Here is a 25,567-nt window from a genome sequence, read left to right as displayed (position 1 = left end):
TGACTCCTGTTTCATCCTGCTTGTTTATGGTAGGCATCTGGGGAGGATGCACTGATCATCCCTGTATATAGTTTTCAGAATGTGGACTGGGCCAGATCTTTGGAAATATGGGATCCTGCGTTGCCTTGGATGACCAGCAGATGCCGCTCTTCACACACAGCAAGAGCTTTCCATGGCTCTGCTGGGCACTCTGTTGCGTTACTAGTTGCTCTATGACTCAACGTTTATTGAGTACCTACTATGTGTCTGAACTGTTCTAAATGCTTTCAAGTATGAACTCTGAAATCCTATCAAGGAGAACTACCTTTACCTTCATGATGTCAACTACAATGCTGTATTACCTCTAATCTACAAAGCTTTTTCAAATCATGAATTTATAAATAACATTTCATACAGTTGCAACCCCAGTAGTCATTAGATCTGGTGGCTTTTCCCTTCTCCACAACAGAAACATCCATTCTTAATTCCCATAAGCACCACTCAGCTAAGCTCTCAAGTCCCATCTCAACTCCTGTGGCTTCCTTTGAACTGTTTCTTACTACATCTCTGCTTGCCCCAGCTTCCTCTGTGTACCATTTGCCACGCAGATCTTCCCGGAACTTTGCTATATTCTAGTCCCTCACTGCTTCCCATTAAATCCATACTTAGACCCGGTATGCAAAACCTGTCTCAGGAGGCTTGCCTTCTCACCTACTCCAGTCTGTTTCTACTTCATTGTAAGCTTCCTGTCAATGAATCCCAAAAGAACTCTCCCTCCATATGGCTTTACGTCTTCCCAAACTTTGTCTACCTCAGAAAATCAGGTTTCCTGAGAGTGGGAAGTACGACTTAAAACTACAAAATTTAGGGGCGCCTGGGTGGCTCAGTGGGTTAAGCCGCTGCCTTCGGCTCAGGTCATGATCTCAGGGTCCTGGGATCGAGTCCCACATCGGGCTCTCTGCTCAGCGGGGGGCCTGCTTCCCTCTCTCTCTCTGCCTACTTGTGATTTCTTTCTGTCAAATAAATACATAAAATCTTTAAAAAAAAAAAAAAAACTACAAAATTTAGGAGGTGCCCGGCTGGTTAAGTTGGTGAAAACTGTGAGTCTTGACCTTGAGGTGGTAAAAACAAACAAAAACTGGGAAGAATCTGAGGTTATCAACAAGTCTTTCCCAAGCATACCTTTATCTTTCCTATAGTGGTATCTGAAGTTTTGAAGGTTGCCTACTAGGTTAAGGCAAAAATACCATCTTTTATAAGCCACAGCCCTTCAGGCCTAGAGATTCTAATCTGGATTCGGAGAGTGGGAAGGTTACCATTTTTACCCATGCAAAATTATGTTTGCAGGGGCATCTGACTGGTTCAGCAAAGCATGCAACTCTTGATCTTGATGTAAGTTTGAGCCCCATGTTGGGTATAAAGATTACTTAGCAAAAAAAAAAAAAAAAAAAAAATTTAACTGGGGCACCTGGGTGGCTCAGTTGGTTAAGCACCCAACTTCGGCTTAGATCATGATCTCAGTGTCCTGGGATCCAGCCCTGTATGGGGTTCCCCACTTGGTGGGGAGTCTGCTTCTTCCCCTCCCTCTGCCACTCCCCCAAATTGTGCACATGTATTCCTTCTCACTCACTCAAATGAATAAATAAAATCTTCTTAAAAAGAAATTACTTTTGGAGCGTAATCCTATTCTTGCTGATGAGAGACTGAGGCTCATCAGGGAGAAGTGACTTGCTCAAGATCTTACCACTAACTTATGAAAGCCAGGATCCTGTTCTAGTGGCACTAGGCCTTGCTTCTCATTTTTTTCTTTAATGAACTTTTTACTTTGGAACGATTTTAGTTTTCAAAAAAGTTGCAGAGTGCAGAGAGTTCCCGTGCAATTCACCTAGCTTTCCCTCATGTTGATGTCTTAACGTAACCACAGTACATTAGTCAAAACTGAGAAAAAAAAACCACCAAATACCAAACTTTTTGTATTTCACCAGGTTTTCTGCTAACATGCTTTTTTGTTCCAGGAGCCATTCCAGAATACTATGTTGCATTCAGTGAGCTGATTTTATCTTTTCTTTTAAATCAGGGTTGTTGTTGTTGTTGTTTTAAGATTTTAATTTATCTGGAGGCGCCTGGGTGGCTCAGTGGGTTAAAGCCTCCGCCTTTGGCTTGGGTCATGATCCCAGGGTCCTGGGATCGAGCCCCACATTGGGTTCTTTGCTCAGCGGGGAGCCTGCTTCCTCCTCTCTCTCTGCCTGACAAATAAATAAGTAAAATTTAAAAAAGAAGAAGAAGAAGAAGATTTTAATTTATCTGAGGGCCCCTGGGTGTCTCAGTTGGTTGGGCAACTGCCTTTGGCTCAGGTCATAATCCTGGAGTTCCAGGATCTAGTCCCACCTCACAAGGAGTCTGCTTCTCCTTCCACCCTCCCCCTTCTCCTGCTCTCTCTCTCTCTCTCATTCTCTCTAATAAGTAAATGAAACTTTTTTTTTTAAGTCCCAAAAGAGTGAAAAATTTAAGAATGCTGCAGTTTGGTGTAACCTGTGTCAAAATCTGTCGCAATCTATTTCAAAAAAATATCTTTTTTTTTTGAGAGTGCAAACAAATGAGCAAGAGGAGGGGCAGAAGGAGAGGAAGAGAGAGAATCACCAACAGACACCCTGTTGAGTGTGGAGCCCGACGCCAGCCCTAAGATCATGACCTGAGCAGAAACCAAGAGTCAACTGCCCAACTGAATGAGCCACCCAAGCACCTCCCAATTTGATCTTTTAATTGAGATGATATTCACAGAACATAAAATTAACCATTTTTAAATCACCAATTCAGGGCATTTAGCACATTCACAATGTTGTACAACCACTACTTCTATCTAGTTCCAAAATATTTTCATCACCCCAAAATAAAAACCTGTACCTGTCAAGCACTTATTCCCCATGCTTTCCTCCCTCTAGCCCCTGGCAACCCCTCATCTCTATTTTTATACACTTCAGAGCATTTAGCACAATGCCCTATACCTACCTGGGAAGCATTCACAATAGTTCAGTAGGTTTTTTTTAATTTTGTGGGTTATTTTGTTTTGTTTTTCACTTCTTATTAAAGTATAAATACCAAATGGTGCAGATAAATGTAGAGCTTGATGAATTTGCACAGGCATCCATGTAACTCACACTCAGATCAATAAACAGCATGACCAGCACCCTAATAAGCCCCTGTGGCCTCCCATCTGGGCACTGCCTGTCTTCCCCAATAGTAATCGCTATCCTAACTTCCAACAGCACAAGTAAATTTTGACTAGTTTGTATTTCATATAAACGAAATCATACAATATGTATTCTTGTGTCTGACTCCTTTTGCCTAACATAATGTTTAAGATTTATTCATATTGTTGCATTCACAATACTTTTTGTGGATAAGACTGAGAGATGAAGGTAAAATTGTTTTCAACAACTTGGGGTCCGGTAGAGAATGGAAACAGGTCTTTCTGCCAAGAATAAGAGAAACATATGAAAAACAGATTACACCAAATAGCAGCATTCTTAAATTTTTCACTCTTTTTGGGTTCTTTGAGGTAGATGGTCCTAATTACACTTAGTTAAACTCAGATGGAACAGGTGTCATAAAAGAAATTAGCAGGGAATCCAAACTACCCCTATGAGTTGAAGGAACCTACTAGCAGGCATTGCAGAGGAAGTCCAGTGTGACATGGGGCAAATTATTTAATCTCCCTAGAGACTGTATTCCCAGTCTGTAAAATGAGGATAGTAACATTGTCATCAAAATTAAATAAGTGAATGTAAAACACATGGTACTGTCCCTGACTCAAATGCACAAAAAATAAGACTTCATTTCCACCATTTCCCTTATTTGACCACAGATCAGAACTCTAGTAGCTGGAAATTACACAGGTCATATTTCCCTAGCACGCATTAAGCCTTTCTGTCGCTTTAACTTGAAATATAAAGAGGTATAAAACAGGTTTGGAGTACCAATTTTGAGAAATAAAATCTTAGAGGAAGTGTAATAACCAGCCCACTGGCCTCTTCAGCAAGTCAGAGTCAGTTTTTCTCCAATCCCTGATGCATCTTTATAAAGGCATTCCTCGGCTAGGGTACGGATCTACACCCCTACTTCACCCTCCCAATACTACTAGGTCACCCAAGCCCCAAAAGCCTCACCAGTTCCCTCCGGCCCCTGCACAGACTCTGACCAACCCCCCGCACAGACCTTTAGTCAAATTTTGCGCTGTACCCATCCTAGGTCGGTTTGATGCCCCTATCAGACTCAAGAGCTTTTCCGGAGTCTTTCACAACACATCTCTCAATCCATGGCACAGAGCTGGCCCTGAGTAATTACTCTGGAATTAATTTTCTCTGAAAACCTGGAAGGCAGCCTGGTGCTGAACTCAACAGCTTTAAAATACTCAGTCTGCAAAAATGAACTTAGCTATTGTGTTAGGTATTAAGGTGTTGTTTTAATGTCCTTGACACCCGATTATTCTTTCAACAATTAACCACCGCCAAGTATGCGCTAGGCTGGGAAGAGGAGGTCGCCAAAGAGTCTAATCGCCTCGGAGCCGGACTCACAGGGACCCCGCCCGCACCGCCCCTGCGCCCCAACGTGGGCTCCGGTGGGCCTTCCGCCGCTCAAGTTCTGGCCCCTAGAGGGGCTGGGCGCGGACCCGCCCGCCCTTCCGCACACCCGATTGGCCAGGCCTCGAGGGGGCGTGGGCGGAGCCGCGGCCCGAGTTGACCAGCCCGCAGGCAAAGTGCTCGCAGGGGGTGTGGCTTGCACGCTGGTCGGGGCGGGCTGCAAGGGGGGGGAGCTGTTTCCGGGTGAGTCGCCCCGCCCCCACGTGGGCCCCGGGAGAGTAGAACGCACTACGGTGGTGGCGGGAGCAGCAACTGGGAGCCCTTGAGGAACCAGGTGAGTGGGGAGCGGACTCGGGGAGATGGCGGACTTGGAGGAGGGGACTGTGGCACCAAGAGTCTCTTGTCCCCAGGTCCCAACGTGCCGTGCGCGCCTGAAGCGCCGGCGGTGCAGCCGGAGACAGAGTCCTTGTGGAGCCCCCGTTTGGAGTCTTAGATTGCCCTGTTGCAGTCGGGATTGGGGTCCCCGCGTAGCTGTACGTTTGGGGGCTCGCCTCTGGGCTTTGCCTCCCCTCTCTGGGGTCCATTCCCTTGGAGACGCCTAGGGCATTCTCCATCAGTACAGAGCCCAAAGTGCCTCGAAGGACAGGGGAGGGAAGTGAAGGCAGTAACAGACGCTTTGTGCTAGACTTAAACATAGGTCACATCCATTGGCCCATTAAGTCTACAGCAGACCTTGAGGTCCGTTCAAATCGCCATTTACCAGGTGCAGAAACTGAGATCGCTCAGCTAGAAAGTGACAGAATCAGGATTTGAACACACCTCTGCAGAGTCCAAAACCTATACTTAGCCATCAGGCTGCCAGTTGCAGCCAAGTCCAGAGTCAACATTCTATTTCCTTCCTCCCCCAGCCCCCTTTCAGCCAGAGTTCTCCACAAGCCCACCTCTGCTGGTAAGCACAGCTTTGAAATCAACTTGAAGTATCAAGGTGTGTACTGAGAACTGGGCTTCTGAAGACCCCGATTCTAGCCCCAGATCTGCCGCTGACCTTTTGCCTGATCTTGAGCTAGTGTTTGCCTTTCTCTGAGACCAGTTTCACCATCAATTTCAATGATGTAATCAACAAGCTTTAAGGATCCATTTAGCCAAGATGTTCTAGGAGTCTGAAACTGGCAGATTCTCCCTATAGCTCCAGATGGCTAAACCCAGAAAAGGTTGGGCTCTTCAAAGCCCTAGGTCAAGGCCTGGGTCTCATGCTTCTCTTTAACCCCTGTATCTAGCATTGGGGCAGACCAATGGGTAGCGATTCAGGAAATGCGGGTTGAATAAACAGGGAGTTAGTTGGTCCCCTTTCAGAACTGCCTGACAGCTGCTATCCTGGGCCCTTCTGGGGCTTTGGATTTCTCAGCCCTGGTCACCTTCTACCATAGGTGGCCCTCCTGACTGCCTCCTCCCCAGCTAGCAGCCAGGACTGCCAGAGCTGGCAGCAGCTCCCAGCCGTCTGCACCAAGAGCACAGCCTCTGAAATCCTCAGCAGAGCACAGCATGATAGTGGTGGGGGGGGGGGGTGTCATTCAGGCCTTGCAGCTCCTTCTAACCCTCCTTCCCACAGTGGCAGCTCTTGGGGCCCAACATAGTTACTCCCAGATTGGGGAAGTTGCCTTCTAAGGAAGGAGATACCTTCATAATCAGTCTGCAAACCTTCCTTTCTCAGGAAGCCATGCTTGACCCCTGGAGACACAGGCCCCTCCCATAGATAGCATCTAGTCCACCCCTCTGCCTCTGCATCTGTCCAGATTAGTTCTCACCACAGAAGCTGCTGGAAGACAGGGACCCCACCTGAGATATCTGGGAAGACCCTGCGGTGACCAGGTTTGAGTGAAAGTTCTCCCTCCTGGGAGTGGAGCAGAAGGCACAGCTGTGTGGACTTGGGGTAGGGGGTGATATTTCCAGCTCCCTTCTGCTCCTTGTGATAAAAGTAGCTACATGTTCACTGGGCTGCTCCCTGATGCCAGGCACGTACCTCCTATCTCTAATCTGATTTCCACAGCTTTGCAAGTTGATAGTATCATTCCCATTTTATAGATTATGAAATAAAGATTCTGAAAGGCCAGCAGCCTTGCCCAAAGTCACACAGCACAGAAAAGACGTGGGATTGTGTGACCCCAAAATAAGGTTCTTTCTGCACCGCCCTGTCCTGCCTTCCAGCTAAGCTAACCTGTTCTCATGTGGGTGAGCATAGGTGCTGGGTCTCATGGTGACTTGCTGCTGTCTTCAGTGAGGTGTCACAGGATTGTGGCTTGGAGGCTCCCTTAACTTGGAAGAAATGCCCCCCAAACCCAAGTGTGTGGAAATCTCCCAGTCTTGAGGGACTGTTTGCAGAGCAGAGCCTTGGCATGGATTTGGCTCTGCAAACAGGTAGCTCTGGCTCGGGGACCATTTTATTTATTTTATTTATTAAGTGCCTATTGTAACAAAATGACTGTGTGTGGTTGAGGTGACAGGGCACTGGACTAGAAGGCAGGAGACTCATTCATGGTCAAGGCCAGCTCTGCACCTGACTGACTGCTCAATGTCAAACAAGTCCTGTTGCCTCTCTGCACCTCATTTTCCACTTGAGAATCTAAGAGATGAACAAGATTGGTGATTTTCAACGTTTTAAAATCTTTCTCAGCACTGACACCTGTTTCTCAAAGCAGATCTCTCCCTAAACCCTAAAACTAAACAGATGCAAGTAGAATTGTCCTAGTCAAGCCTCCTTCTCACTCTCACCCTTCTCCCTTGCCCCCCTCCCATCCCCATGGTAAAATTGGGGCTGCAGAGCTCCTAGGCAGCCCTGCTCTGCTGCTTCTGATAAGCAGGAGGCCTGTGCTTGCCCAGCCTTCTAAAACAGATGGGGAGCTGAGGCCACTAGAATGTAGCTTTGAATTCCAGAAGCCAGGGTCCTGCTATAGAGGTTGTTCTCCGGGAAGTGAATCAGAGGCAGGTTCAAAATCCAACTTGACTCTCCAGAATGACATGGAGCAAGTCACTTAACCTCTCAGAGCCTCCATTTACTTATCACTGAAAGTTGGAACAGTCTCTGCAGTGAAATGAGATAATATATATAAAAGTATCTAGTCCTAGGGCATCTGGGTGGCTCAGTGGGTTAAGCCTCTGCCTTCCGCTCAGGTCATGATTTCAGGGTCCTGGGATCAAGCCCCACATTGGGCTCTTTGCTCAGCAGGGAGCCTGCTTCCCTTCCTCTCTCTCTGCCTGCCTCTCTGCCTACTTGTGATGTGTCACATAAGTAAATAAAATTAATTAATTAATAAAATCTAAAAGTACCTAGTCCAGTGCCCAGCACATAACGTCACAGTATATTTTCCTCTCGTGTATTCTCCATCTCTCCCACCCACAAGGCGGATAATAGACGTAGAGAGATGCTTGTGGAACCAAGTCTTCATCAGGATTATGGGGTATGGTAGATAAGACCCTGTACTCATTGTCTAGAACAGATTCAATTTCAGGCTTGTTTGCTCACCAACTGTGTGGTCTTGGGCAAGGGACATAACCTCTCTGAGCTGAGCTAACCCCTAGCAGACCCCGACCACCAACCTTGCACAAAATGGGCACTCAGGACTTTCTGTCTCCCTGATGACTGAATGCTCATCTGGGGGTTGGACACCTTTGGGGAGACCTGACTTGCCTCTGTGTCAGATGATGCGGCTGGCGCCGGGAGGGGGGTGTGGTAGGAGGGTGGGTCCCTGTGTGGCTCCTGATAACACCAACCCTGCCAAGGAGGAGGATGGATAAAAGTGGGCCCCTGAGCTGCTTGGAAGGGCACTAAAGGGGCCTGAGAGACTGGAGAGAAAGGCCTTATCAGTGTGCTAGGGGACCCCCATTCCCCACTCCCTGCCTGGGAGATGACACATCAGGCTCACAGGCCTGCTGTTTTAGCCTCTTAACTCACTAAGTGTAACCTCGAAAAAGTCCTTGCCTTGAGGTCCCATTCATACAAGGAGACACCGGTGGCTCCTTCTCCCCACTACTTGGCTACTGGGTATCTCCCCCAGGCACCTCCAGAAGCTCAGCTCCCAACCACCCTCTTCCTGCCTTGTCTCTGTCTCCATTGCCCTCTGGGTCACACAAGCTCAGAGCCTCTGCCCCAAGAGACTGCCTCTTGGCTGCCTTACGATGGCCCTTCCCTTTCCTCCCCTCCCCACTCCTGTTCGAGTGTCTCTGCTCCTTGGCTCAGCTCTGCTCTGCCTGCAAAAATTATCTGCCTAAAGCCAGGCTCTGAGCAGGCCACTCCCCCACCCCCTCCTCATCTTCCCTGTCCTCAAGTCTGGCCTCCTCTTGTCCCCTCCCTCCCTGGTACACACATCACCTTTGCCTCCTCAGTCCTCACAGTAGCCCACGGCCCGTTCCCCCTTCCCCACCTTGGCCCCTTTCTTCCCTTCCTGAGGGAACACTCTCCCCTTTTCCTCTGCCAAGCCGAACCCACTCATCTGAGAAACAAAGTTGAAGCCACCCCTCCCACACCCGGCCTTCATCCAACAAGCTTCTTCCAACCTCCAAACTTGCCTTGGGACTCATGGTTCACTTGGGGCAGCTCCTGTCTGAGACAGCCTCCAGCAGCCCTACCTGCCCGGGCGGGTAGGGCTTCGAACTCGCGTGCACGGGTGCCTGGCAGGGCCTGGCACGCAGTAGGTGCTCAAGAAACACGTGCACGCCCCAGCTTCCTTCTGTCTTACATTCGCTTGTTTGGCACTTAGGGTGCACTGTCTTGTACTTCATGAAGTTAAATATTTACCCCGCAGGCGGGGTTGAGGGGCAGGGGAGTCCAGGAATGAGCTTACCGCGGACCATGCCCTGCAGAAGCTCTGTCTCCTGGAATGAGCTGAAATATATCCACAGAGAGCTGTTATGGAAGGCAGCTATGCTCACCACTATACCACCAACGCTGCACCACAGAGAGCTGTTATGTAAGAGAGATTATGATCTGGGCACGAGAAGCTTCAGCAGGAGAGGGAAGGGGGCCACCAGATAGGAGTTAGGGGTGAGGAGGTGTTGCGGAGAGCACGAACCTTTTGGATAAAGGGTGGAGGGGTGCGAACCGGGGAGTGGGGGTGATCCAGAGAGTGGCCAAGTGTGGCTGGTGCTTGGGGAGCGGCAGGGGGCACTCAGACTGGAAAAAAGGGCTGCCTGTGGTCCCCCTCTAGGGGGTCTGTCTGTCTGTCTGTCCATGTCTGTCAGGCCCTTGCTATTTAATCCTCTTAGTGTGTGTTGTGCGGTACAAGAAGTCTCTGTACCAGGTGTTAACGGTGCTTTTCTCTAGAGGTAGAATTACCTTTTTCTCTAGAGATAGAATTACTGGTGATTTTTCTCTTGCTCCTTATCTAAAATTCCTGCCAAGCACACACACATTTTTTCATGGAATGAACAAAGTTCAAGTGTCAGCTCCTCGTACTAATTTCTAACCCATCACAGATTGATTTTTTTTTTGATAGAATATTTTTAAAAAATTGTTTTAGGGGTGCCTGGGTGACGCAGTCAGTTAAGCATCTATCTTTGGCTCAGGGTCCTGGGATCTAGCCCCACATCGGGCTCCCTGCTCAGCAGGAAGCCTGCTTCTCCCTCTCCCACTCCTCCTGCTTGTGTTTTTGCTCTCACTGGCTCTCTCTCTGTCAAATAAATAAAATCTTAAAAAAAAAATGTATTGTGGCGCCTGCATGGCTCAGTGGGTTAAGCCTCTGCCTTCAGCCCAGGTCATGATCTCAGGGTCCTGGGATCAAGCCCCATATCAGACTCTCTGCTCAGTGGGGAGCCTGTTTCCCCTTCTTTCTCTGCCTGCCTCTCTGTCTACTTGTGATCTTTCTCTCTGTCAAGTAAATAAATGAAATCTTTAAAAAAATAAATAAATAAATAAATAAAATGTATTGAATTGCTAAAGAAATGTCATTTTAGAAAAAGAAACCATAAAATATACAAGCTAAAATCTTAGATTATTTGATTCTGATAGCTAAGAAAGTTTCCAGAGGGGCCTATGTCCCTTCCTGTACTTAGCCTTGTCACAGACCAGCAGGGATTGGCCAGCACAGGCCAGAGAACGGTGGAGACAAGAGTTGGGAGGAGCACAGGCAGGGTATGGGACCATCTCCTGGGGACAGGGGCCGTGTCTGACATGCCTCTTGTTGCTCTCTGCCCTCCCACCTCAGAGCTGGGCGTGCAGCCGACGCCCCAGGAGCCCACAGTGCCCAGCAGCCTGCCTCCACGTTGCCCCTGTCTGCCGCCATGCAGCCCCAATCAGTTCTGCACAGCGGCTACTTCCACCCACTGCTTCGCGCCTGGCAGGCAGCCGCCACACCCCTCAGTGCCTCCAATCTCATCTACCCCATCTTTGTCACGTGAGTCCCCAGGAATGGTCCAGGCCTCTGATCTGCCAGGGGTGTGTGTGTGTGTGTGTGTGTGAGAGAGAGAGAGAGAGTTCAGGACAACAGTCTTCAGAACCAAACAAACCTTGAAAAGAGCTCAAGTCTTCCCATTTGGAAAATAAGGATTTTAACCCTGGCCTGCCATCCTGAGCTTTTGCGAGAAGACAGAAGCTGAGAAGGCGTTCTGTAGATTGCAAAGAGCTATGTACGTGTCCGCGGTGGCAGTCATGATTATTCATCATAGCAGTGGCTGACACTGAGCGCTTGCTGTATACCGAGTACTGTGCTAAGCAGCGTACATGGATTATCTCTTCCAGTCCTGACAGTTGTCATGGGAAGAAAGTATGGATAGTGTCCCCTAGACTGTCCTCTCCACGAGGGCAGGGATTTGTGCTTATTTGTTCACTTTTTGTCTCCAGAGAGTAAATAGTACCTGTGCATCATAAGCACTCAGCGTTCGTTGAATGAATGAACAAACCCATCCAAAGACAAATGAAGGGCCTGAGGCTCAAAGAGATGGTACAACTGGGCCAAGGTCACCCAACCAGCAAGTGGCTGGGATCGCAGGCAAAGAGGGCCTTCTGACTTCAGAACCCCAAGTCCATAGCCACTGGACTCCTTCATATGATTAGTGTTCTTTTAGTCCCGTTGCCTCTGTTGTCACTGTCACTCTTGTTGTTCCTATTATTTCAGGCCCTGGGCTTGGCCAGGCAGGGAACCAGACACTGGACCCCAACCTCCTCCCTCCATCCACCTTCCCATCTCCCCAGCCATCCCTCCCAGTCACGCCCTCACCACTGGCCCTTCCCACGGCTCCTAATCCATAGCCCCCCCACCCCCCACCCCCGCTCTTGCAGGGACGTTCCTGATGATGTACAGCCCATCGACAGCCTCCCAGGAGTGGCCAGGTAGGAGACGTGGTGGGGAGGGCCAGGGGAGGAAGGAGGGAGAGAGTTCCCAGCTGGAGGTGCCAGGAAGCAGACCCAAGAGGTAGAAGATCTGGAGAACCTTACTTGAGCTCCGTAGATAAAAGAGTTTTCTCAAGGCCCGAGTTAGAAGAGGCAGCCACATAAAGGAATGAGCTACCCATTCATCACCAGAGATGTCATAGCAGAGTCCCTTGCAAAGGAGAGCCGAGCTGCCAGTGGGAGTTCAGTAAGAATCTTCCACAGCTGAGTTCCATAGCTCTGCTTCTAGGGGCCTCAGGTTTTCCCATCTGTTTGGTGGATGCATTCCCACCCCTCTCTGTACTGTGAGACTTGAGCTCTCCTGGTGCCATGTGCAACTTGACTCTTAACAGTGTGGGGGGTGGTGAGGTGTGGGGAGCCTTGCCTGCCACGTGCTCATTTCAGCCCCTCTGCTCCCACTCCACACAGGTATGGGGTGAACCGGCTGGAAGAGATGCTGAAGCCCCTGGTGGAAGAGGGCCTGCGCTGCGTCCTGGTCTTTGGAGTCCCTAGCAGAGTCCCCAAGGTGGAGAATCAGAAGCAGAGTTTGAGGGGAGGACAGGGAGGGCCGGGTGAGGGTGAGCTGAGCTCACGTACAGACAGCGCCCTCATTACAGCCTTGTGCTGGCCCTGGGGCGAGGGTGAGGGGACATGGCCCCTGCCTGATGACAGCACCCGCATAGGGACAGAAAGCTAAGTAGGGGTGTGACACCCTGACTGGACAGGTCAAGTGCCCTGTGTAAAATGGGGACAGTCCTTACTATGTCCTCGTGCAGGGAGCTGGTCTCCCTGGTCTGGTTCTTGCTTTTCTAAGGCCTCACATAGCAGACGTACCTCTTTGTCCTTCCCCTGCCACTAGGATGAGCGGGGTTCTGCAGCCGACTCTGAGGACTCTCCGGCGATCGAAGCCATCCGCCTGTTGCGCAAGACCTTCCCCAGCCTCCTGGTGGCCTGCGATGTCTGCTTGTGCCCCTACACCTCTCATGGCCACTGTGGTGAGCTCCCTCCCTGCACCTCCCACCCCGCCTAGTCCTCCTCCGGGGTGGATGGGCCAGGGACTGAGATGCTCCCCCAAAGCCAGCTGTCTGTCCTGCAGGGCTGCTGAGCAAGAATGGGGCATTCCAGGCAGAGGAGAGCCGCCAGCGGCTGGCAGAAGTGGCCCTGGCCTACGCCAAGGCAGGTGAGTGAGCCATGGGCAGAGAGGAGGAACTCCGGGTCAGAGTGGATAGCAGGCTCCCGGGGTTCTGAAGACCACCCTCTACCCCTCAGGATGTCAGGTGGTCGCCCCTTCGGACATGATGGATGGACGCGTGGAAGCCATCAAGGAGGCCCTGATGGCCCATGGACTTGGCAACAGGGTAGGGGCGGAGAGTGTGGCGAGGGGTGGGGGGAAGGCACAGAGAGAGTCCGGACCATCCCTGCCCCTACACCTGCCTAGAGTCATGGAAGTGAAAACAGCCCTGGACGGGGTCTTTGAGATCCATCTCAGCTTCTGCATCTCACATGGGAAAATCAAGGCCCAGAGCTTTAATGGGAATAGACCACAGGCATTCTGCTTCCCAGCGCACAACCTTCCTCTCCCTGTCCCTCCACCCTGGGATGTCTGAACCTTGACCCCCGTTGTCTCCCCGTAGGTATCAGTGATGAGCTATAGTGCCAAATTTGCATCCTGTTTCTACGGACCTTTCCGGTGAGTGGGGATTGGCAGGGGTCTGCTTTCAAACCCCTCACCCATTCACCCAAAGCTGGAACCCCACCCCCGCCCCCTCGCTGATGCCTCCTCTTCCCAGGGACGCGGCTCAGTCCAGCCCAGCTTTTGGAGACCGCCGCTGCTACCAGCTGCCGCCGGGAGCACGAGGCCTGGCCCTCCGAGCAGTGGTGAGTGACCAGAGCTTGAGCCCACTGGCTGGGCCATTCCCATCTTGCCTCCTGGGCGCTCCCTATACAGTATTTCAACCCTTAGGCCCGGGACGTACGGGAAGGAGCCGACATGCTCATGGTGAAGCCGGGAATGCCCTACCTGGACATTGTGCGGGAGGTGAAGGACAAGGTGAGCAGGCAGAGCAGAGAGAAGCCGGGGCCCAGGGAGAGGAGTGAGTTTGTCCACAGGCTCTGGGGTCTCAGACTCAGAGATCACAGACTATCTGGGTTCCTGAGCAGGAATCCTACCACCGCATCCCTGCCCAGGAACCACTATGGGCATCTGCCCCAGGGCTAGCCAGAGCCTTTGAACCACTGGGCTTTCCCAGTTCAAGAGTGGGGAGGCCTGGAGCGCCTGGGGGACTCAGTCGGTTGAGCATCTGACTCTTGGTGTTGGCTCGGGTCATGGTCTCAAGATAGTGGATGGAGCATCAGGCTTCGCACTCAGCGGGGAGTCTGCTTGGGATTCTCTCTCTCCCTCTGCCCCCACCCCTCTCTAAAATAAATAAATCTTAAAAAGAAAAAAAAAAAAGGCTGGGCCTGGCTGCCAACAGTAGTGACACCGAGCTCGGGGCTCCAGATGCTCACAGGTTGGGCAAGGCGGAAGGGTCACTCCGGGAGGTTCCACCTGTCCACCCACCCTGCTTTTCGGCAGCACCCTGAGCTCCCTCTTGCCGTGTACCACGTTTCCGGAGAGTTCGCCATGCTGTGGCACGGAGCCCGGGCCGGGGCGTTTGATCTCAAGGCTGCTGTTCTGGAGGCCATGACCGCCTTCCGCCGCGCAGGTAAACAGGCTGGGCCGGGGTTTTCTGACCTGCGCAGGGGGCTGATGGGCACTTTGTGGGGAAATAAAGTCATGAGACAGCCTGGAGTCTTGTGCCTGGAAATATCAGGAGGGGCCGTGGAGCTGCAGGAGCAAACGTGCAGCAGCAGTGAAGAAAACAGAGCCCTCGGGTGACTTTTTTGGTGTTGAGACCGTAGCCAAGCCAGCTGCGTGCACTCAGTGTCCTTGTCTGCAAACCGGGGACCAAATAGCCGAGGCGGGTTGTCTGGAGAACTGTGTGCGATGATATGGGTCACAGGCCTATGCTCATCACTCCACAGACAGGAGCCGGTGGTGTTGGCGTGCGGGTGGCACGGGAATGGCCCTTACAACGTACTCATTCCTCCCACTCTGTGTTTTATACATTGGCAAACTGAGGCCCAGCAAGAGAGAATGACCTGCCCAGGGTCACACAGCACGCGGGCTCAGCCTTAACATTGTGACGCCCGCGGGCTGTGCCTCTTCGTGGTAGCCGCCTGCCCCCTCCTTGGCCCTGGACTCCCTGAAGGTGTGCCCAGAGCTGATGCCTGGCCCCTCCCCGCTTCCTGCTTCTGTCCCCCCCCACAGGTGCCGACATCATCATCACTTACTACACGCCTCAGTTGTTGCAGTGGCTGAAGGAGGAGTGATGGCGGCCATGCACAAGACCAATAGCTAGAACTTTTCAAAGGTCCCGGGGCATTGGAGAAGTGAAAACCAAAGTAAATGCTGCTTTAGAACTGTGCCCTCACACCCTCTTCCTACTCACGTGCTGGCCAGCGCCCAGCAGCCCTGGGGGCTTTCTGTCAGCCTGCGCCCTCTCACCACGCGAGCCTCCCGGGCTCCCCCAGCCTTCCCCATCCCTCCCCTGGCTCAGCCCCGAGGCTCACCTCCATTACCCCAGCTCTTCCTCTTGGTGTGGCCTCAGCTTGAAAGCCACCAGGAGGTAAGGGCTCAGGCTTGGTGGGGCCTCACAGAGGGGCTTGGAGCATTAGGAGTATAGGAGGGCAAGTGACATCTTGTATCATAAAAAGCTCCAGAAACCCCGAGGCCTCTGGCACCAGAGCTGGGCACCGGGACAGAGGCCTAGAATGACATCTCCAGGTTTAGAGTTGAGATGTGCCTCAATTCCACTGGAAGGTGATTCCCACACAGGCCCATGTTGGCAGGCTACCTGAGCTCTCCTGTTCTGTTCTCAGCCATAGACCCAAAGAAGACTTAACTTGTTAATGAGCACAAACGTTGCCTGAGGATCAAAATTGAGAAGCAAGTAGAGAGTTCCTGACTGTTGGAGAACTAGAAGCCAGAAAGGCTTTTCTTTTCTTTCTTTCTTTTTTTTTTTTTTTTGATTTTATTTATTTATTTGACAGAGAGAGATCACAAGTAGGCAGAGAGGCAGGCAGAGAGAGAGAGGAGGAAGCAGGCTCCCTGCTGAGCAGAGAGCCTGATGCAGGACTCGATCCCAGCACCCTGAGATCATGACCCGAGCCGAAGGCAGTGGCTTAACCCACTGAGCCACCCAGGCGCCCCCAGAAAGGCTTTTCTGTTGAAGAGAATTTTTGACAACATCTGCTTGGTGCCTCGACACAGTGCTGGGTACTGGGCTATAGCAGGATGGATCTCAGCCTGTCTGTCTGTGTGGAATCACTGCAGGGAGAACAGGAGACAGATGACAATAAGAAAACAAAGCAATTACAAATTGTAATCCGTGCTTTGAGGGAAAGAAAGGGGCTTGACAGAATAACCAACCAAGGGTGTCTCTTGAGAGGGTGGTCCAGAAGCCCTCCCTGAGGTTGAGGGACAAGAAAGGATCCTTCCAGAGAGCAGAGGGAAAGGCAGAAGAAGCCACAAGAATTACACAAACTGTGCAAAGGTCCTGTGGTGGGAGGAGCTTGGCAGAGCTTCTGGGAGCGGGATGAGGAAGCAGAGGGGGTGATAGGACTGGAGGTTGGAAAGGTAGGCTCTGCAGGCCTACCTGTAGGAAGCTCGGTCTTACTTGGCATTGGGTAGAAAGCGATCTGCAGGATTCTTAACTAGAAGTTATGTGTGTTCCACTTTTTCACGCTCTGCTGCTGTGCAAAAAGGGAAGGGTAAGCAAGAAAGAGACTGGTTGGGAGGCTCTTGGAGACCCCACAGAGCATCGACAGTGGCCTGGACTGGGGTGGCAGTGGGGAGAGGAGGAAGTAGAGGTATTCAGGATATGTTCTGGAGCCAGAATGAGCAAGTTTTGCCTGAACTGTTAACCAGGGAACAGGAAGAAACAAGGATGGCCTCATGGGTTTCTGGCTTGAGCCCCTGGATGAGTGCTTTCTTCCAAGACACACATCATGTCTCCCATAGTAAAAGTTAAGGCCCTACCTAAAGGGCCCACCTGCAGAGTTACAAATCCCAAATCTAGGGCCAAAGCAAGCTTAAGTCCGACCTTAAGCAGTACAATGCATTTTAAAATGTAGAATTCTTAACCCCCAGCAGAGCTCCTCTATTGAGACCAGTCCCTTCTGACTCCCTGTTGTCTTCCTCAGTGCTGCAGCTGACTGGGGACCTGATCTCACCCTGTCCTCAGCATTTGGGGAGGTAACTAGTCAAAATCAGGGCTTGAAGAAGCATAAATAAAGCTTCACCTTCCAAGGAGCCTGAGCCTGGAACTCCCACCTGAAGGCCCCAACACTAATGGGAGATGAGCCACTGATGGGCCTCAGGGCTCTGACCAGACCAGAATGTTCGGTCATGTTAGCTTCTTAGCTTCTTGTCTCCTGGCCCTTCGGTCCCCCGGTCCCTGAGCTCATTTTTGGTTAGTGGGGAAGGGAAGATTCTTCAGGGCCATCCCAGACTCATCATTGCCAAGGTAATGTGGAGCCTGGTTCTTGTAGGCGTAGAGACAGGAGACAGACCTTGCTCTTTAGGTATAAACCCCACGGGAGGCAGACAGCTGCATGATACCAGACCCCCAGAAGTAAACGTTAAGTGGGATGAGGAGGAGTCTCCCTGAGGAGAACCAGGAGGCAGATTGTGTCACAGTGACGGGATGACAGGTGCTGTGAAGGAGGTCACCAGGACCTGACTGGGTTTGAAGGATCAGAAAATGCTTCCCTGAGAGGCTCTCATTGAAGCCTTGACCTGAGGGATGAGCAGCCAAGCTAAGAGCATTCCGGGCAGAGGGAACTCTCTAGAGTGAGCTGGAAGAACACAAAGCAGATGTGGCTGCAGCAGAGTGAAGGATGAAGGAAGAGATGGCCTGAACTGGAAAGGGAGAGAGAGAGCAGGCCCAAACCAGGCAGGACTCAAAAGCCATGTTTATGGAAGATGGGGAGCCTTTCCAGATTTTATTCCAAGAGAAAAGCCATTTGAAGGATTTTAAGCAGTGGAACAACTCGCTTTGGTTTTGCGTTTTATGAAAACATTTGACAGCACTGGCGAAGTGCAGATGGGAAAATGTGTAACCTGGACTCCAGTGGTGACTTTAGGGTGGGAGGAGGTAGATTAGATGGGAAGGATGAACTTGGCTTGAGTCCTGGTGGCTGGTAGGACATATCCTAGATGGGAAAGCTTGGAAGAGGGTAGAGTGGGAGTCCTAAATTTAGCCTGGGTCTGCAATGAGGGAGCTGTATCTAGAGAGCTTATGACTCACCTAAGGCCCCTCAACTAGTTTATGGCAGAATTGGGCTCAGAACCCTGTCACTGAGCCATCAGAGCTAGGATTTGAGCCCACATAGTTCAACTTCAGGGCCTCTACACTTAACCACTGTGCCATACCATCTCCCAATAAACAGTTGCCAAATTAGGGACCTAACAGGATGCTGTTATAATGGGGTACACCAAGGGCTGAATTGCCTCAGGCATCATGGTCTGTGTGACGGGGCGCCCTCTGGAGTCCGGATTAGTCACTGGCGATGCCAGTCAGTGTTCCAGCCCCTTGTTTTGTGTACAGACAATGGCCAGGCAGGAAAGCTGGAAGGGTGTGGGCGGTTCTGGGGGATCTAGTTCCTTCTCAGTCCCTGTCTCTTGCTGCGTGCCCTCTTCTCACTAGTAGTACTTTTATGCTTGTGCAGAGAGAGGACACAGCTTCTGCAATTGGCAAGGCATGTTCTCAGAATTCCAAGCATCACAGACAACTGGGGAGCATTCAGGGTCTCTCAGTGAGACTTGACTAGTTCCCTATGATGTGCCTGCTTAGACAGTAGCTTGTCTGTGTCTGATAGGACCTTCCTGGAGGCCACAACAAATAGCCATTACGTTCCACCGACCTCACTTTTTTATTATGACCCCTAAAACTATAGCCTCGGTGGGCATACGGCTGAGGGTCTCAACAAACAGGCATTTTAACCACCACTTTACTACCAATTTCCCAACTAGGAAAGGAGGAATCCCGACCTGCCCCATACCCCACATGGACTCTGCCGGTTCCATGAATTAGGGCATGTGAGTTGCCATACCCCATATTCTGTCATTCCACATATTTTGCAAGTTGCAGAAATCCAGTTGAGTAGCAAAAAAAAGGAAATGATTGTCTTTATAACTGGACTTCAGCAAGGTCAGGTGTGGTGGGGTCTAGGGCTACAGGCTGTCATGGAGACTGTGTCCCTTCCTAGTTCCCTTGGCTTTATTCTAAGATGGCTTTTGCCACTTGACAGCCACATGATCTTTATGACTTAGAATCCCAAAGAAAGATCATTTCCTGTCATCATGACAAATGTCTGGAGGTCTCTGATTGGCCCTGCTCATGTCACATGACCAGCCTCTTCATCACTGTTAATCCTTGGCATGTGAGATACGGCACCATAATTGACCAGGTCTGCTTCATTACTTCGTTACACAGAAGTCTGGTGGAGTCTCCAAGCTTTGCAGGTCCCCTTTTCCTGGAATGCCTTTCCCTCAAATCTGTGTGGTAGTCTCCTTTTTATTGCTAAGATTGTGGCTTCCTCATTGCTTTCTCAAAAACCCTACCTGGTCAATTTAAAGTGAGTCCCCAGTTACTCTGTATTAGTCAGGATTCAAATTCAGTAGTCATAATAAGCAAAAATAATGATAGTTAAAGTGGAAATGTTTCTCTCCAAGCAGTCCAGATCGTGTCAGCTACATGGTGTGCTGGGTCCTGGTTCCTGCCTTGTTCTGTCCTCCTCAACACATCTTGGCTTCCATCTTGTGGTCAAAGATAGCAAGTCCAGTTCCCACCACTAGCTCCTCTCTTCAGTCAGCAGAAAGAGGAGAGTGGCCAAGTGGAGGACATGATGCTTCTTTATAAGGTCACAACCTGGAAGTTGCACATAACACTTCTGTCCATATGCTCTTGTCTGACCTTAGTCACATGGCCACACCTAGTTGTATATGGGGTGTTGGGAGCTAGAGTCTAGGGGGACAGCCATGGGCTCAGCTAAACTCAGGGGTTCAGTTACGAAGGGAAAAGGGTAAGATGGAGATGGGGCCAAATGGCTTCCCCACCACGTGAAGTTTTGTAACCTCTACAGAAACAATGGTCGGAACATCAAAGAAGTCTTCAGAGAGGTCTAGTTCAACACTCAACACTCATTGTGAAGATGGGAGACAGACCCAGAAAGGGAACTTGTTCAAATTCACACAAGCCAATGACAAACCAAGTCTGGAATTCAGGTCTCTAAACTCCATGCCCAGTGCTCAAACCCGGGGAAGGGACCAATTTTAAGGGGACTTCAGCTTTTCATGTGTTATCTTAGCTTCAGATGCATTTTTATAGTCATATATCTAACAAGGGTGTATTCATGCTTTTTGTGTAAATAAAAATAAATGAAAACATGACCAATGTATATATGAAAAGTCATTGTCTCCATTAGTCAACAGAAATTCAAATTAACACCGCAGTGAGGGGCCCCTGGGTGGCACAGTGGGTTCAACGTCCAACTTGGTTTCAGCTCAGGTTGTGATCTCAGGGTCAAGAGGTTGAGCCCTGGGTTGGGCTCCGTGCTCAGAAGGGTGTCTGCTTGAGATTTTCCCTCTCCCTCTACCCCTCCTTCTCACTCTCTCCCCCTCTAAATAAATAAATCTTAAAGAAAAAAAAAAGCGGGGCAACTGGGTGGCTCAGTGGGTTAAAGCCTCTGCCTTCGGCTCAGGTCATGATCTCAGGTTCCTGGGATCGAGCCCCCCACTGGACTCTCTGCTCAGCAGGGAGCCTGCTCCCTGTCTCTGCCTGCCTCTCTGCCTACTTGTGATCTCTGTCTGTCAAATAAATAAATAAAATCTTTTTAAAAAGGGCACAATGAGATACCACCATACATCCATCAGAGTGCCTGAAATTCTAAAAAGAGACAATGCCAACAGTTGAGAATGTGTAGCAACAGGAACTCAGACATTACTGGCACAACCACCTCAGAAAATTGGCCCTGTCCACTGAAGTTGAACATACATGTAGCTCATGACCCAGGGATTCCACATGCAGGAATTCATCCAATAGAAATGTGTGCCTGTGTTCACCCAAAGACACACATACCCAAGAACGTTCCTATCGACGTTTTCTGATACTCGCCATAACCAAAAACTGGATAACCTAAATGCCCGTCAACGGTAAAAGGTGGTGGGCAGCCTGGCTGGCTAAGTTAGCAGAGCACACAACTCTTGATTTTCAGGTTATGAGTTCAAGTCCCATGTTGGGTGTAGAGCTTACTTTAAACACACACACACGGGGCACCTGGGTAGGGCAGTCAGTTGAGCATCCAACTCTTGGTTTCAGTTCAGGTCGTGATCTCAGGGTCGTGGGATCAGGCCCAGCATAGGCTTCGGGTTCAATGTGTAGTTTGCTTGGGATTCTCTCTCCCTCTGCTTCTCCCACTTCTGTTTCTCTCTCACAAGTAAATAAATCTTTAAAACACACACACACACACACACACACACAATATGGGGCACCTAGGTGGCTTAGTCAGTTAAATGGATCTTGGTTTCTGCTTGGGTCATGATCTCTGGGATCAAGTCTGTGTGGGGCTCCCTGCTCAGCAGGGAGTCTGTTTAAGGATTCTTTCTCTCCCTCTGCCCCTCCCCCTACTCATTCTTTCTCTCCCTCTTTCTGTCTCTGAAATAAAATTTTTTAATAAAGCAAATTCTAAAAACCAAACACAATAAAATGTGGTATATTCATATAAAGGTATATTATAGGTAGAATGACCTACAAGTACACATAGCAACATGGATAAATCTTTTTTTTTAAGATTTTATTTATCTATTTATTTGACAGAAATAGCAAAAGAAAGCATGAGTGGGGAGGAGAGGGAGAAGCAGTCTCCCCTTGGAACAGGGAGCCCAATGCAGGGCTCAATCCCAAGACCTCGAGATCATAACCCGAGACAAAGGCAGATGCTTAACTGACTGAGCCACCCAGGTGCCCCCATGAATACATCTTACAAATAAAATTTGAGTAGAAAACAAGACAGGGACGCCTCTCTCTCTCTCTCAAATAGAAAAATAATTAAAATCTTTTTTAAAAAAACAAGGCAAAGGAGTGTATGCTGTATTATTCCATTTATAATCCATTCAAAAACAAGTTAAACTATGTAATTAGAAGTCAGGATGGTGGTTACCCTTTGTAGGCGTAAAGCAAGCAGAAGTGGACCAGGTTTCTAGGGTTCTAGAAATGCTTTTTCTTGGTTGGACTACTGGTTGTAGGAGTACGTTCACTTTGTAAAAATTCAAGGATATGTAAACTTGTTTGAACTTTTCTCTATGATACATTTTAATATGTTAAGTAAATGAAAGATTTTAAAGTAAAGGAAGATGTGTCTGCTGGCCCCAGCCCATGTTTACTTATATGTGAGTATGAGATTCTCAAGGGCAAAGGCCTCATATAAGAAGCTTGGCTTCCTCAAAGAGAAGTGGACCAAAGGCCGTGTTCAGTAAAATGACATGGTAAGTGTCTCCAGGAGCAGTCATGTCAGAGGCCACACAGGGTAGATCAAGGGATGAAAACCTCCAAGGAGAATTCCTGTCATCTGATTTAGGGGATAAACTATACCCATTAAGTGTGCCCATTTTTTTTTAAAAGTAAGCTCTATACCCAGTGTGCACCTTGAACTCATGACTCTGAGGTCGAGAGTCACACACTCAACCAACTCAGCCAGCCAGTCTCCCCAAGTGTACCCATATTTGAACTGGCAAATCAGAAAGAAGCTTGTTTTCAGAATAGTGGGGACCTGTCATTTGGCTTTCCTGTGAAAGCCAAATCAGGGTCACAACTCCAGAGGGCACACTTGCATGGATTATAATGGACTTGCCAGCTGTGTACAACAGGAGCCCGGGGTTGAGATAGTTATATGACCAAACCAAACCCTTAACCTCTCAGGAGACTTGACTATCTGAAAAGAATCATCTTCCAGAGCTGGGCAGATGGACAACACAGGTGAAGGGACATGGGAGATACAGGCATCCAGGTACGGAGTACGTCACAGGGATGAAATTTACAGCACGGGGAATACAGTCAGTGCTACCGTAATAGTATTGTATGGTGACAGATGGTAGCTATACTTGAGAGCAGAATGTATAAAAGAGGTTGAATCACTATGTTGTACACCTGAAATTAATGAAACTGTGTGGCAACTATACTCACATAAAAATTTGTTTTATTATTACTGTTTTTAAAGTAATCTCTATGCCCAGTGTGGGGCTCAAATTCATGATCCCGAGGTCAAGAGTCTCATGCTCTATTGACTGAGCCAGCCAGGTGTCCCTATAATTTTTTCTTAAGGAATCATGTGGGGTACCTGGGTGGCTCTGTTGGTTAAGCGTCTGCCTTTGGCTCTGGTCCTCACCCCAGGGTCCTGGGATCCAGCCCTGGCAGGCTCCCTGCTCCGCAGGGGTCTGCTTCTCCCTCTCCCTCTGTGTGCTCTCTCTCTCTCAAGTAAATAAAATCTTTTTAAAAATAAATAAGAATCATCTACTTCTCAAAGAGCTTTTTGACACGCTCTCACTTAACCTTGACGTAAGGATGCTCTATTTATATATGGAGGAAATTAGTTTCCACGGACAAAGTTAATCATATTTGGAAACTAGCTTAGAAGCTGCCCTGGACTTCAGCTGGAAGTTATTTTGTTCAATCCCCCCATTTCGCAGATTGGAGACTGAGCCCCAGAAAGGAAAAGAATTCAGTGAAGGGTGCACAGAGAGTCAGATGGCAGAACTGGGACCAGAATCTGAGGAGTTGGATTTAGGCGACCCTGGAACTTGAACCATCTCAAACCTGTTCTGTGAAACGCAGCTGGACCTCTGACCTCCCATTCACCCTTTCCACTCCCACTTGTAGGAATCCTGCTTGAAATGAGTTTTGGAGTCAAGCTCTCCTTTCCTGGCCTAAGGTCTGTAACTCCACACTTTGTATTTTCTCCCAGGCCTGGGCCCACTGAGGATGAGGCAGTTTTGAATGAAATGAACAGGCCAGTCTTAGAATATAGGAGGAGGTTTTGCTTAAAAGGAAGGGAGGGGGGATGGGAAGAAGGAAGAAAGAAATATATGCACGTTTGTGTGCTCCTAGGAAAATGGCATAATGACCCAAAGTGCCCCCTACAACAACCCCTGCGGAGTGAGTTGGGGGCCAGAGGTCCGCCCTCATCTCCCCACCTCCTGGGTCCACCGCCCTTGCTCAGTAAGCAGGCTGGGGCCCCAGCACCTTTGTTCTTCTTCTTATTTACTAACCTGAAGTACCCGTCCTTAATCCTCACCTGGCTGCGGTTCAGATCTTTGCCCCTCCCCTAACCTTCTGATCCAGAGGCGCCACACTGCTCAAGGCGCCATTCTGATTTATTGCTTTTATAGTATTCATCGCTATCTGAAATCTTGTATATTTACTTGGTCTTTGTCTACCCCTCTCGGGTTCCATGAAGGCAGGAATCCCGTCTTTTTTCCCCCCCGCTCAGGCACAGAGCAGACAGATGCTCAATGAGAAGTGAGTGAGATTGGGCTTTCGCTTTTTACTTTGTATTTTAAAACATTTTTGAAGATGATTATTTTCATATCAAAAGAAAAAAAAAAAAGCTAGATTACTGCAAAGGACTCTACCCTTAGCAGAATGTCTTGGGTTACTAAGTTTCCAAATGAAAGTAATTATTTCCAATACTAACTGGAGACTCAAAACAGAGGGGCAGCGCCTTGCCCAAGTCCACACAGCACTCAGCAAGCCAGGCCGGGACCCCGATTCCCTCGTTCCCAAGTCAGCCTAGGACTTCTCAGGGGTGTCTGGATCCGAGGAGGGCGGAGGGGTCTGGGAGGACAAAGGAGGAAGCGCAGAAAGGTGGGAAAGAGAGAGACGGCGAGAGCGGGGCAGGCAGAAAGGGAGGGGAGGGTGCAAGGTAACCCAGAGATACGGAGTGCAGAGCGGAGGAGGCGGGACAGGCAACAAGAGGGTGTGGGTCTCACGCTCCGGCAGAGAAAGAGACGGAAAGGACCAGGAAGGCGGGTGACCTAGGGCGCCAGGGGCGGGGTGGCAGGTGAGAGTGCGACGGGAGGGAACGGAGTGGGCTGTAGCAGGGAAGAGACAAGGGAACAGGGGGAGGAGGAAAGGGGAGGGCGGGGACAGGGCGGGGCTACGAGGCCGGGGCGGGGCCACGAGGGGGCGGGCCTCCTGCTCCGTCGGGGCGGCGGAGCGCCTGCGCAGCTCTCTCTAGACCGCGTGCGGCTGCGGCTTCTTTCGGGCCCGTTTCTCTGCGGTCCAGCTGGGCCCTGATCCCGGGAGGCTGGGGGCCCGGGGTCCGCGCGGAGCGGTCGGAGCGCGCCGGAACTGGGAAGGGGCCCCAGGAGGCAGGCCGCGGCCACGTCATGCCCAAGGTCACGCTGCAAACGGCAGCTGTAGAGATGTCGCTCTAACAGCGGGCTACCTGGACTTTGTCGCCATCGAGCCCTGGAGGTGAGGAGGGAGGCCGAGAAATTTAGGCTTGCAGCCCAGAGGCTCAGCCCCAGCTTCCAGAAATGGGAAATGCT

At 50.1% G+C, this 25,567-nt stretch overlaps 2 protein-coding genes across 6 annotated transcripts in view; both read left to right on the top strand.

Annotated features, from left to right (window-relative positions):
* The first annotated feature begins 4,747 nt into the window (after positions 1 to 4,747).
* ALAD (aminolevulinate dehydratase) lies at positions 4,748 to 20,419 on the top strand. 5 transcript variants are annotated; one of them, XM_082697011.1, is made up of 14 exons: positions 4,801 to 4,893; positions 5,468 to 5,508; positions 6,271 to 6,428; positions 10,757 to 10,945; positions 11,830 to 11,880; positions 12,349 to 12,445; positions 12,779 to 12,914; positions 13,016 to 13,099; positions 13,189 to 13,277; positions 13,554 to 13,609; positions 13,710 to 13,797; positions 13,883 to 13,969; positions 14,495 to 14,624; positions 15,230 to 20,419. In XM_082697011.1, the coding sequence occupies exons 4-14, from the start codon at positions 10,833 to 10,835 to the stop codon at positions 15,289 to 15,291; spliced, it is 993 nt and encodes a 330-aa protein (XP_082553137.1). In that variant the 5' UTR covers positions 4,801 to 4,893; positions 5,468 to 5,508; positions 6,271 to 6,428; positions 10,757 to 10,832; the 3' UTR covers positions 15,292 to 20,419. The 5 variants fall into 5 exon arrangements, with proteins under 5 accessions (XP_082553135.1, XP_082553136.1, XP_082553137.1 ...); XM_082697010.1 differs by lacking the exon at positions 6,271 to 6,428 and having other exon boundaries at positions 4,796 to 4,893; XM_082697012.1 differs by lacking the exon at positions 6,271 to 6,428 and having other exon boundaries at positions 5,468 to 5,544.
* A 4,288-nt stretch (positions 20,420 to 24,707) lies between these two features.
* Positions 24,708 to 25,567, top strand: part of HDHD3 (haloacid dehalogenase like hydrolase domain containing 3) — a 169,322-nt gene continuing 168,462 nt past the window's right edge. The window contains exon 1 of the mRNA XM_082697023.1: positions 24,708 to 25,493. The gene's annotated coding sequence lies outside the window, so the exon portion shown is untranslated. The remainder of the gene's footprint in view (positions 25,494 to 25,567) is intronic.

Source organism: Mustela nivalis (genome assembly GCF_964662115.1).
Source record: "Mustela nivalis genome assembly, chromosome: 13".
Classification (NCBI taxonomy): Eukaryota; Metazoa; Chordata; class Mammalia; order Carnivora; family Mustelidae; genus Mustela; species Mustela nivalis.
This window is presented reverse-complemented; position numbering and strand designations above follow the sequence as displayed.